Source organism: Cupressus sempervirens, chromosome 11 (genome assembly GCF_028749045.1).
Source record: "Cupressus sempervirens isolate cs-2001-9-10 chromosome 11, ASM2874904v1, whole genome shotgun sequence".
Lineage (NCBI taxonomy): Eukaryota > Viridiplantae > Streptophyta > Pinopsida > Cupressales > Cupressaceae > Cupressus > Cupressus sempervirens.
In genome coordinates, this window is record NC_143128.1 from 262,487,122 (window position 1) to 262,501,109 (window position 13,988).

At 34.9% G+C, this 13,988-nt stretch overlaps 1 protein-coding gene across 1 annotated transcript in view; it reads left to right on the top strand.

Annotated features, from left to right (window-relative positions):
• ARF6 (auxin response factor 6) overlaps positions 1 to 8,662 on the top strand; it is a 44,430-nt gene extending 35,768 nt beyond the window's left edge. Inside the window, exons 12-14 of the mRNA XM_089809204.1 lie at positions 6,296 to 7,578; positions 7,671 to 7,861; positions 8,085 to 8,662. Of these exons, the coding sequence (XP_089665330.1) occupies positions 6,296 to 7,578; positions 7,671 to 7,861; positions 8,085 to 8,283 (1,673 nt within the window). The 3' untranslated portion in view covers positions 8,284 to 8,662. The remainder of the gene's footprint in view (positions 1 to 6,295; positions 7,579 to 7,670; positions 7,862 to 8,084) is intronic.
• The last annotated feature ends 5,326 nt before the right edge of the window (positions 8,663 to 13,988 follow it).

Sequence of the window (13,988 nt, forward strand, 5' to 3'; positions counted from 1 at the left end):
GTATCATGTTGTTTGTATGGCTAAATGATGCAATTACTATCCTACCAAACTGAAACATAGATATTGTTGGTGTATTTTCTTATGTTGGTTTACTATTAGCATAGTGGTGTATGGACTAATTTGTATGGACGAATCCATACCAACCCTGAACCCACCTTCAAACATGCACATAAAAAAAAAAGTCATGTTTTTGTATGGACGAATCCATACCAAACCTGAACCCACCTTGAAAAATATTTCGATCCTCAATCTCAAACTGGAATCTGAACTGGTAACTTAGCAAAATAAGGACCATTAGTCTTATTGTGCAGTTTCACTTTCGAACATGAATACTATCCTGGCAATGCAAATCTTAATTTTCAAGCATTATGTTCAAATTTTCAGTGAAAAATGTCAGGCTTTCTATTGTTGATAGATATAGGTTCATGTCATACCTTTATGCAAAACAAATACCAATGTTTGTGTATTTGCTTTGTGCATTCATATTACGAGCTGGGTATTTCCTTTGTTCTTGAGTCACAGTAAGTGAAAATGTATAACATTTTTTTATTGCATGTCTAGTCTAGCCTGTTGAGAAAAGAAAAGTTTGAATTAAGTGGTAGGAACAATAAGCAAATAGTCCATCTAGTTTGTCAATTTAATTTTTTTAATACACACAGAAGTGTCAGTTAGCTTGTACCTGGTCTTCAGAAGACATTTCAGTTTTGATTGATCACAGTGATCTGTATTTGTTAAGCTATCTAAGTATTCAAGGGCATTTCTTCATTGAAGGGAGTTTTAGAGAAAGAGGGAGAAAGAATTGAAATAACCAAACTGTATCACCTGGCTGTCATAACTGACCAGATTAGGTGTATGATACATAAGTGTACTTTTCAGTCACAACAGCTAATCAAGATTGGGAAGGACATAAACAATGAAAGATAAAAGTGTAAAGGTAATTGCATGCCTATGGAAATATCTCAAACAGGCCATGAGGAGTATGGAAATGATCAACAAATGTCATGTATAGCCATATGATGGCAGTAATAAACAAATAACCAAATGACCTTTGTTAGTTTTCCAAATGTGCCACTCGGTTGCTATTATCCTTTGTGTAAAGGTTATTGTATTCCTATGGAGGTATCTCAAACAGGTCACAAGGAGTATGGAAATGATCAACAGCTGTCATGTATGGCCATGTGATGGCAGTAATAAACAAATAACCAAATGACCTTTGTTAGTTTTCCAAATGTGCCACTCGGTTGCTATTATCCTTCAACAGGGTGCAGAAATCAGCATCTGTCTTTCTCCTTTTTCTCCTTTTTAGTTTCTATCCTTGCTGAGTACAGGTTGTATAATGTTGTATTTATATCAATTCTAAAGATTAGCAGTTCTTCTTTCTAGAAGACTAGAACAAGGCATTCTCTGTCTTTTGCTTTGTTTACTTTCTACTTTATGGACAAAATGTTTTTCCCTGACACTTCATTGAAATGGGTGTTTGTTACTCTATAAAACAGTCCGAGGCATACACTTGGGAATTGAGTAGAAAAGATAGAGGAAACAGTGTAGTTCTTTTCATTTGACAGAAGATAGATTTTTGAGTGTTTTCTGCTCATATCTTCAGCAGTGTGTAGGCAGGATATTGCACTCAGACCTGCTCTATTGGTTGAAGTTTTAAATTACAACCTGGGTTAATTATCAAGAGTTTGAATTATTCTCATCATGTTCTGAAAGTTTAACATGGTATCAAATGCATTGACTGAAATTTTCCAGGCCAGTGAATGGAGCACTTGAGAGGGTTTTGTCAGAGAATATCAGTGCCTTCGCTTAAGTTATTTGAAATGATTTGGGCCTGTAGCTATAAGGTTATTTGAAATGATTTGGGCCTGTAGCTATAAGGTGTGGTGCTCTAAGTTTTGCAAAGGTTGACGATTTGATCTGCACCTGCCACTGGCTGCTGATCTAAGTCATTCTGGCGGATCTGTTAAGTGTCAGTTTGTTTCAGAAGCTGTTGTCATGACTACTCTCTGACCCAGAGAGTGATCATCAGAAGGGCATTTCTAAATTTACACCTTAGATGCGCAGATTGCAAATGCTACCAGAGGAAGTTGATGTAGTGGCTTTTTGTGGAAAATATGGTTGCACCTCTGACAGATATTAGCTAGTAACAAAAAATTGGCCAAAGCAAAGGAATTGCCCTGTATATGTAAAGCATCATTTGATCACATGCATTAGAGAAGATAGTAAATGAGTTGCATGATGACTTGACCATTCGCTATTATAGTGTGAACATTAAGTGTAAGATGTTGCTAAAGAAACATACTAAGTGCCAGAAGCACGAGTGATTTGTATCTAATGCATTTCAGGTATATAAGTGGAGTTTGGTGATGATGCTAGCTATCTTGTTTTATGGTGCTGTTTGTGAACTCCATGAGGTCTTATATGTTCTTGGTTTAACTAAGAACCTACTTTCAATGTTGGCCATGATAATCTGAATTGTGAGTTTGAGGATCAACAACTACTAGTCATTATGCTATATCATTGCTAGGATCGTGGTTGAATATTAGCCAAAGGTAAGCGAGAGGGTGACTTTTCAAGTTGATTGTCAGTCTGATCAAACATAGAGCCTTGATACATAACAAACATGCACCTCTCTTGAAGGATATAGTGTAGGAATTGCTTGACTTAAACATAGAGAAGCCAAGAGTTTACAAGGGCGGTGCATTTGGCAAGCACGACAAGATTGCTTTCCATAGTACTGAGCACATAAATGAGAGGGTTTTTGATTTGGCTGATTGGTATGTGTGCCAATGTTCTTCAACAACTTAATTTGTAGGATACATTTTTCCATGTTTCATTTATTGATGATTCCTCAAGGAAAACTTGGATTTGGTTTACAAAGACTAAAGATGAGGTCTTTCTGAAATATAAAGAGTTAAAAAGCTTTTCAGGAGAATCAAAATGTAAAGGGTGACTAATGATTTGAGCTTTAGCAATGGAGGTGAGTAGGGAACAAGAGTGACTTGACTATACAATTCAAGAGGGGGTGTTTCAATGCCTTTTTGTCAACAATTGGAAATGTTGAACGAAGCTTTCCTAACCCTTGGCCCCATAATGCCTCGCCTCTTGCACTTTTAAAATTACTTGTTCAAAATTTTGGTACAAGCTTTTGCCAAAGTTGATCAAATCATGATAATGTTTTAGTTATTTGGATTGGAAGATTGATTGGACTTGTGAGCAAACTTTACATATGTATTTTTTCACAAAATATAATGACCTTTTTCATTTTGCAACTTAAAGGAACACCTTATCAACGATGTCAAATCATGATAGTCTTTTAGTTATCTGGATTGGAGGAATGCTTGGACTTGTGAGCAAAGTTAGCATATTTATTGTTTCACAGAAGATGATGATTGCTCTCATTTTGTTACTTAAAAGAACATGTTATCAATGATATTAAAGGTAAGTAATTTGGAGTTTCGTGCAATGAACACTCTGCAATAAATGCTTAGAATAGAGAACCATCCAAAGGTTGCAAGGCTGCAAGTGAGAAGCAATAGGCTGAATATATCCTTGATAATTTTAATATTGTGGAAGGGAAGGGAGGACATTTGAGGAGCATTTAAAAGGAGGAAGGTGGGTGTGAAGGTGAAGGTATTGGAAGGCTAGAGAAAAAAAATGGTTTCAAAATGATATTTTTGGCAATGTTACGAGAATTGAATGAGAAAATTTACCTTGAGAAATACAACCAAATATTTTAAATAGAAGTGAATCAGGATCTTAGTCGGAGAAGCTGAACCCAGAAATTTTCAATATGAAGATGTTTGTTGCCAAATTCAGTCTAGACAATGCGGGTAGAAAACTTTGTTTAAAACAGGTAGTAAGCTTGAGCATGATGATACCTCCAGTTTCTCATTGAAATCTGGATACATGTGAACAGTAGAACTTAGGAGGCATTAAGCTGGTCTCTAAATTTCAGATTCATATAGGCATCAAATTTAACGAACTTCGAATACAAACCGTCTTTGGGAAGGATCTCCACTAAATACATCTTGAGCATTGGTACTGCAGTGTAATGTCCCAAGGTGATATATTGGCTTATTTTGCTAAATTTTCAGAAATAGAACACGAAAAATAACACATTTTGTCCTTTTGATCATTGAGATCCCAGTATGAGCAAGTTGAGAACATACAGTAACTAGGATGTGAATAGTAATCAGTTTATTTCATTACCCAGTTTGAGCAAGTTAAGAGTGCACGGTAGTTGGGGTGTGAACAAGAAGCAATTTATTTTGCTTACTGGCGGCAAGCTGCATAGTATAAAGGTTATTCCAGAGAGTCAGAGACAATTGGTGGTGCAGTAAAACATGTTGAAGTTATGATAATGCAGGAAACAAACTGCAGTTATCTCTCTCACAGTTTTTAGACAAAGTTTGTCCACACATGCGTAGAAGAGAAATAGTTCATCAATCAGTATGTAGTTTATAAGGATGTAATCAACACGGATATATGGGTAGGAAAAGGGAATGAATGAGAGCAATAAGAATGTTAAATGATTGCTGAAGACCATTATGATGCAGTAAACAAGATGCAATGGTCTCTCACAATTTATACACTGTTTATATATCTATATAAAGAATCTTGACTCGGTTACTGCTGTCTGTTTCTTACAGCAAGATGATCTTTAATGTTAGAATAAATAAACATATTATATTATTACGAATACCAAGGGACAATAGGTGCAATAATTTTTTTAAAGCAACATTGAAGATCATCTTGATGCAAGAAACAAACTGCAGACACCTCTCATAATTTTTTTGGCAATCTCTCTCTCTCTCTCTATATATATATAGTTAGTTAGTTAGTTAGTTAGCGTCATCATGATGGATACAACCGGTTTCTTTCATCAAAGAGTGGATGTTTAATATAGCCATTGACAATATACAGGTATGAATTAGTGCAATAAAAGTGGTGAATAAATATTGGAGAATATTATTATGCATGAAACAACTGCAGTCACCTCTCATCAAACAATTTCCCTTGTCTAAGTGTGCATGCATGCACACTGCACACACATGATGACATAATTTTGCAAGAGATGACTGCAGTTCGTGTTATGCATCATCACGATCTTTAATGTTCAATCAATTTTTTATTGCACTCACAAATGTCTTCATGATTGTTTATTGTTAATAACTACATTATTATAACCAACCATTGTTTGGTAAACTGCTAGATTTTTTAAAGCATATTTAGGCACAGACTTTCATGATGGAAGACTTGCACATTACAACATTCTCATGTATTGATGAAACTTGCTTTCCTTAGGCACATGTTGTAGGTTACATTGATTATTAGTTTATTATGTCTTATACATATTTATGCATAATTGTGGGTAGTTTATATTATATATTTCATAATATGTTTTCAATTGTTGATGGTCTACACATCTTATAAACCACTCATTGTTTGAGCCTTTTCTCTTGTTGAAGCATTCTAAGGCAATAACGATATACCTTGCTAAGGTAAGACTGCATATTACAAAATTTTCTTCTCATCTTTTAAATTTGAGCGTAAGGATTGATGGCTTTGCTCTTCTTAGGTACATCAGTCAGGTTTAATTGACTATTCTATTTATATGCACTTTTAAGGTGGTTTTGTGATACATTTTTGTAACGTACAATCATTGACTGTCTGCACATGTATGTGTAGACTATCAAATATTGGAAGCACCATGCAAAATAGATCATGTAAATGTCCTAAAAATGTGCATATAAAGATGCATGAGACAGTCGGTTATTGATCAAATAGAAGCAAGGTGTCAAGAAAATTGTTATTTAAGGACAACATTTTTAGGTAAACTTTAGTAACATAACAGGCATCTGTAAAAGAGAAGTGAGGTTTTCAAGTCACTGATAAGAGAGATTCAAGACATTGACTGCAATATCAGGAAGTGCCAATGGCATCATTCTTAGAGTGACAACTAACACTAAAATAGAGAAGTGTATTTGAACCCTAATTGAATCTACATTTTGCCTCTATTGCAACTTTTATAATGGTATAATGGATATGTTCACTTAGTGGAGAATGTGAACTGCGAACTGCTATCACATATGACAGGCACTATATGTTGCCAAGATGAAGATTCATTTCACTCTTCATATTTAACCAAGTAACTTTTTTATAAAATATTGTGTGATGTTTTATGTTTCCTTTTCCATGCTTTTTTAGGCAGTTAGACTCAAGAGTAACAAATGCAGCACAATTTTTGCATTATTGGGCATGCTTTGATACAGGAGGTTTCTAAGAAGTGCAGGTATTAAGGAAGATGATGGTAGCATGAATACACCTTTTATGTGGATGCGAGGAGATAATGGAGAGCGCACTCTTCAGGCATTAAATTTCCCAGGAATGAGTGTGAATCCTTGGATGCAACAGAGATTTGATTCTTCTGTACTGGGGGTGCAATCAGATGTTTACCAGGCAATGGCTGCTGCAGCACTTCAGGAAATGAGGAGTGTTGATCCCTCAAAACAGCTGTTGCAGTTTCAACAGCAGCAACAGCCGTCTCAGCAGTTTCAGTGTAGAGCAAGTCCCCAAATACCGAGGCAGGTTTTTCAACATCAACATCAACATCAACATCAACAGCCACAGCAACAGCATATCCTTCAGCAGCAGGCTCAGAATTTACAAGAACAGTTACCTCAAAGCCATCTTCTGCAGCAGCAGTTACAGCAAAGCTCATCTCCACAACAAATTTTGCAGCACAAGATGCAACATTCTTTTAATGATCAACAGCAATCTTTGTCTGAGCAACAACAGTGCCAGCAGTCTTTTCAAATTCCAAATGTTGGTGGTGCTTTGCAACAGCTTCCGTCATCTCAATCTCAGTCACCGCTTAGTTTGCCTTCGTCCATGTGTTCACCATCAGTATTTACAGATGCTAATGGAAATTTCTCTTCAACTGTTACAAGTTCAAGCATGTCTCCTCTTCAAAATATATTGAGCTCTTTGACTGCAGAAGAAAGTTCTCATTATTTGAATTTGCCTAGAACCACTCAGAACCAGCCTGTAGTGCAGCAGCCTGCTAGAACCCTAACACCTGGTATTTCTAGAGAATGTCAGCTTTCTTCTGGTTCATGGGTCCAAAAGCGGTTATCAAATAATTTGGCATCCTGCCTTTCAGGTGGACAAGTCGAAGCCCCTCTTCCATCTGGAGGTCAATGTGTTACAGCTCAAACTGAATCCTTAGGACAGTCGCATATTCCCACACCTTCTATGCCCTTGTCTCATTTTCCGTCAAGAGACTGTCCTTCAGAGCAGGATGGACTACATCCCGATTCTCAGAGCCATCTTTTGTTTGGCGTCAACATAGATTCACCGTCTTTGATTGTTCCAAGCACATTGTCAAACTTGAGGACTGAGGTGACGATGCCATTTAATGTTTCTAATTTCTTCAATCCACCTACTTGTGCATCTGGTTCAGATTTTCCACTGAATTCAAACATGGGTGTCTCTAGTTGTTTGGATGAAAGTGGACTTCTGTCTTCTGCAGAGGATCTGGGACAGATGAATCCACCTACAAGAACCTTCATAAAGGTGATTTCTTGCTCTTGTCATTGCATATCTTGTTTATCATAATGAATACTTTTATGTAATGAACTATAAGCAAGTTATTGGTATTTTGATAGGTATACAAACAAGGTTCAGTTGGGAGATCTTTGGATGTCACACGTTTCAGCAGTTATCCAGAACTGCGAAGTGAACTTGCCCGCATGTTTGGCCTAGAAGGCCAGCTTGAGGACCCTTTAAGATCAGGCTGGCAGCTTGTGTTTGTTGATAAGGAGAATGATGCACTTCTCCTTGGAGATGATCCTTGGGAGTATGTTATCTTGACACTCATTAAATGCTAAATTGAGATACAGTTGGTTAATTGAGTTGTGCTTTTCATTGCTCTCAATCAGTCAAGTTTAATAGTTTATTAATGTTGAAATTTGATCAGTTTTCATTTGCCAACTCTCAATTGCCAATTTCCATCATCTAATTTAATTAGTTAAACTCTAGTACTTTATTAATATATTGAAATTTGACATTGCATGTGCCAGGGAGTTTGTGAACAATGTTTGGTTCATTAAAATACTCACACCTTCAGAAGTACAGAAGATGAGTCAGGAAGGGTTGGAACTACTGAGCTCAATTCCCACCCAACGGCAGACAAGCAGTGGTTCTGAGGAATATGTAACCAGACAGGACTCGCGTAATTTAGGTTCTGCGATCACGTCTACTGGATCTCTTGATTACTGAGTATTATGAAGTCATTCTGTAATATAATACAGGATTTCATTTTGTGCCATTAGGCAGAATTATAGCAACATAAGCACGTATTATGTTATTGCATGCTCTGTATTTCTAGAGTATGGGTATTGATTACTGTATTATAAAGTTCTTTTCTAAATGTCCTCAAGGGATGCTATAGTGTGTTCGTTATTTGAAATAGCTTTTTGCACATAAAAACTTACATGCTTTCCCCAATGGCTTGGGCCAGATTGTACCCAATTTTCGTAGCAGGACAAACAAGATTTGTGTTATATATCCCCCATTGCTCTGCTACAGAAAGGGGGTAGGTGGTAGTTTTATTTTGTGGGGTTTGGATCCTAGACATTAAGCTAATATTTTTGTTTCAGCTCCGGATTATCCTGGATTTTAGGTCCAACTTATTTCAGTCTCTAATTTCGATAAGCTCTTTCTTTCTGAATGAACTATTGTAAAAAGCCTAAGGTTTATTTTCAAGTTGGGAGACGGTGCAATTTCACTTTCAGCGCTTTACGTACTTATTTTAGGGTACTCATAATTCGTATTGCTATTTCCTGACATATTGACATGGCTCTTACCGCTTGCATGTGCCAGTTGGTAACATCAATCTTTGGTGAAAGGCCATTTCTCTCTTGTAGTCTTCTGCCATATGGTCGATACTTTCCCACGAAAGCAAAAATATGGTTCCTTTTAAAAATAATTTTATGTGAACATTATGCTGCATATTGATACAAATTGGATTCAGCAGAGGCAAAGTCGGGAGCATAAAATTTCAAGTTAGATTACACTTGAGTAAAAATACTCAAAATAATTTCTTGAATCATATTATTCCCTTGGTTCTTTTCATCCCGATAATGGATCACATGGTGCGGTATGATTGACAAGGTTGATGCTAAAAGTTTACATGATTCCTTAAACAGCATTCTCCTTGTTTTGCTAGTTCTAAGGGATTAACATTAAAGTTAATTGAGTCATATTCATTTTATTTTGTTTGCTTTTAAATAATAATTCATATGCATGGAACACGTTTTAAGCTCAGATAACAAACTTTCAAAGCCGTGCAATTCCAAGAGAGAAAAACATGCCTGAAGTTTGAACGAGGAATTATCATTTGAGAGCAGAATTAAGATTGAGATCTGCCTATGTGATGAGAGTGTAAGAAGGGATGGGGTCAATCGACTTCTAACGTCTGGTGTATCGGAAGTTTATCAATGTTTCTTCGCAGAGACTCACCAAGACTCTTTCATAATAGAACTGATTGCACATGCCCGTGATGTTCATTTTAAAGCTCTGTTACATTGTTTTTGGTAATTAATGAAGTGAAGTAACAATTGTATAAATTGAAAGCAGAAGATGAGGTTTAAAGCATATTTTGAGTTCCTTGGTATTGCTTGAAGATTTCAATACATTGTTTTTGGAATGCATATCATTAATGAAGTGAAACAATAATTGTGAAAATTGAAAGCAGAGGATGAGGCTAATCACATTTTGAGTATTTGGTATTCTTGAAGATTTTAGCACCAACATAATCTACATATTGACACGTCTTTTTTACTGATCGGTTTTGCCTACGAAATTATCACGATTAGCACATGTTTTTTGTGTTTAATTTTTTTGACGCGTAATTAGTTAAACTCGACATACAAATTAGATTAAATTTTGGCACTGATAAATAGTTAAAAGTGACACTGATATATATTTCCATGTTGTATATTCCCCACATGTCGAGTTTTCATGGGTAAAAATTATGGTTCAGAAAATAAATGTTACATATTTAATGTTGTATATCATGGTTTTTGGGTGTCAATCGATAATTGTGGTTTGTACTCATTTGTGGCATTCGGGTGGTGTGGCGATGATTAGAGTACGAAGTTATGTTTGATGATGACTAGAGGCTATTGTGGATTAAATTGTGTAATATTTTTCATTATCTATACAATGGAATAGTTAGAAATGCTTCATATGTTTGAGTCTATGTTTGAGTCTTTGTGACTATCAATATAAAGTACCTACAAATGACTTTAGATTATGCCCATTATAGAAATGTCAAATAAATGTAATAATAATTATATTATACTTCTTATTAAATTTGTTGAATAACACTAAGTTCTAACGTAAATGATTTTAAATTATTTCTTAGTCTTGTTGACTTTTTTTTTCTAGTTTTTCTTTGGTATTAAATGGTTTATAAAAGAAAGTGATGCATGGTCTTTTCATTAAATTGAGTTGTTTTGATTGGGATGATTTAAATTGGTGATTTAGTTTTGAGCTTTACAATTGAAGGATAAATGTTAATTTGAAGATAATGAAATTTGTAAGATTCGGGTTTTGAAAATTTAAATGATGCTCATGTTGATGGGTGCTTTATGACCCTAGCAATGTAGAATAAAATACCAAGGTATCTTATCTTTTGATGACCAAAATCATGTTTATGCTAAGATTGAAAAATATCATACAAATGATTCTTTAATGTTAGATGTTGATGGTGGATAACCTCAGTGGTTGATGTGACATGCTGGTATCATGGAGGAACTTTTGTCGTTTCCTTACGACAATTATTGATAATATTAGTTATGGGAGCTATTTGAATGGTATGCCAACAAAAGTGCTTTTTGTTGGAGTTTTCATGAAATATGTAGATAACAAATGAGATAAGAGTTTTGGTGTTCTACTCGAATCTTGAGAGAATTTTAAAGATAAATATTGCTATGATGAAATCTACCAAACATTGGTTCACCAATTTCAACAATTACACGAAGTCAGTGCAATCTCCAAGGGGTTGTGCAAAGGATTTTCACATCCTAATGAACACCATCATAATGAAAATGTGCATCAAAGATAGTAATATCCATCCACATAAGGGCTCATAATCAACCTTGCACTATGCCTAGGAATTGCCTAAGAACAAAAGGTATAAGAAAAACAATTTCAAGATCACTAATCTCAATCTCATTCATCTAAGTAGTTGAAAACAAATGTACTCTAAATGAGGGAACAATGAAACCATGGAAGCACCAAACACTAAATCACCATGAAACCATCAACAAAAACTTAATTATCTTGGTACCTCTTTAACAACAATCTCAAAAATTGCTTCCTTATAATTGAGAAATGAGTCTTTACATAGGCTTCAAATCGCAATGGGCGGCTAGGATTGAAACAAAATAAATGGTCCAGATTTGGCCGCCTCAACCTTGACTAGGTTTGTTGAAAGTTTAGCTTTAGTCGAATAATATTGAGCATTTGAATATGTTATCTCTGTCTTACACACACACACACATACGTATATATGTACATATATGTATACATATAGTTTAAACATATATGGTTAAGATCAAACATATTGATAAGTAAGATAATTTCCACAGCAAGTCAAATTGTGATACTACTATCAGGATTTAACTGTGTGATTTTGAGTCAAACTCATTGACCCATATTTCATAAGTAGTGATTCAACATGAATCCATTTCTTATGAGAATAAATGGAACACTTAACACTCATTGGATCTAGGTGATGCTCACAAGGGTGAAGCATCGGGACTTCTCGAGAGGTCACCCATCCCAGTACTATTCCAGCCTGAGTGCGCAGAACTAAAGAAAAGAGAAAAAAGCTAGAACCATCTGGAAAGAAAGGAATTCTCATCGGGTATAGTGAAAACACAAAAGGCTACAGGGTCTATATCCCAAGTCAAAATATCCCAAGTCAAAGAACAATTGAAATCAACAGGGATGTTGAATTTGAAGAAGATGTTGCCTTCAACCTTTCTAAAAATAATGATGAGATATTCACAGAACCTACCATTGAGACAAATGAAGATCATCCGATAGAGAATGAGAGGGAGAACAACACTTCATCTCCTATACCTACTTTAATGATGTTGAAAATAACAACAATAAAAAGAGACTACTTTCAGCCAGAAAATTCAGAGAAGAAAATCATGTTGAACCTGATGAAGTATTAAAAGGAAGAAAACAAGAACTCAATCTTGTTATGTTGTGTTAGTAACATAACTTATCAAATCAGAACCTTCTAACACTAAAGAAGCATTATCAAGTCTACCTTGGAAGGAAGCCATGATTGAAGAATACAATTCAATATTAAAAAATGATATATGGGACATTGTACTTAGACCTAAAAATAAATAAGTAGTTTTTTCCAAATGGCTATACAAAATCAAGCATGCTTCTGATGGTAGCATTAAGAAATACAAAGCTAGATTTGTAGACGAGGTTTCTCACAAAAGGAAGGTATCGATTATGAGGAAACTTTTGCTCCAGTTGCAAGGTATACATCAGTTAGAACCATCTTGGCCATTGCAACAACTAAAGGATGGAAAGCCTTTTCTAATCCTTCTTCCCTGTGGGATTTTTCCTCTATGATTATGAATTCTTCCCATGGTGAATTGTCTTCTCTCTAGTATTCCTGTTCTTCATCTAATTTGCTTGTTTGACTACCATTCTATTCTGTTTCTTTGATTATGGTTTCTATCTCTACTGGTATCAATAACTCTGTCTCTTTTCTGTCTTCTGTACAACTTATCTCTTCCTTACCCAGATCAAACATATCCATCCCATTGTTAGGTGTTTGTCAGGACTTATAACTTTTTAAATTTTTTTTTTCCTTGATGGTAACATTGCTTCATTGAGTTGATTCAGCTAGTGGGATACAAGGGCTCTGATAATATTTTCCCATTGGTGCTTCTCCCTTTTCTATATAATTTTTTTCTTGATTAACATTTTCCTCTAATCCCATTATTATATTGTTCTCCATAGCTATCTCTCTATTGCTATCTTTTGCATTTAGATTTGTATACATCTCTTGTAATAGTTTTGTCTTTGTATTGCTTCCTCTTTCTATATTCTTTTCTAATTCAGACCTCATGACTACCTTGCCTTTATGTTTTGCATGATTGATATCTGCTATGATAAATTGATCTTCTAGATCATTTTGTAGGAGCAATACCTCATGGGAAAGCATATTCAAATTTTTCACGTTGAGCTCTATTTCTTCTAGTGTTTCCTTTTCTATTCTATAGTCTTTGTAGTTTCTATATTTATCCATTGAGATTTGGTAATCCATATTTGTCTTCCATCTATACTCTGCATCTTCTACTCTTCTTGTGTTTACCTTCTAGTCTTCTTGCTCTGCCTCTTTTACCTTTAGGTGTTACTTGTTTGTATTCTCTTTGTTCTTTGATTTTCTTTTTTCCAAGTTGTCTTCTACCTTTTTCTCCCTTTTTCTGATGATCCTTAATGCTTCATTTAGGTTATTCTTTATGTTTGTACTTTTAAAGTTTGCTCCTATTATTTTATTTATTTCTCCTATATATTCAATAAAGGTTAATTTATAGATAGATCTGTTCGTTATGATTTTTATAGTTATGGATTCACTTTGTTCTATTTTTATTGAGACTAAGAATCTTATCTTTCTTGTTTTGTAATTATTTACTTCGAATCCTATTAGAGTTCCTAGAGATTTGCTTATTCTTTTTATTATATTGATATCATTTAGTTTTGGTGGAATATTTGCACATTCCAACCATTTAATTGACTGTATCTGCTGATTGTTGTTTTCACTAAAATTGGTTTGCCATGCTATAAATTTAATATGATGCCATTTATAAAAACAATTAGATATTTCTATCAGCTCATTCCTAATTTTATGATCCTGACATTGTAGATACCAATATTGATGA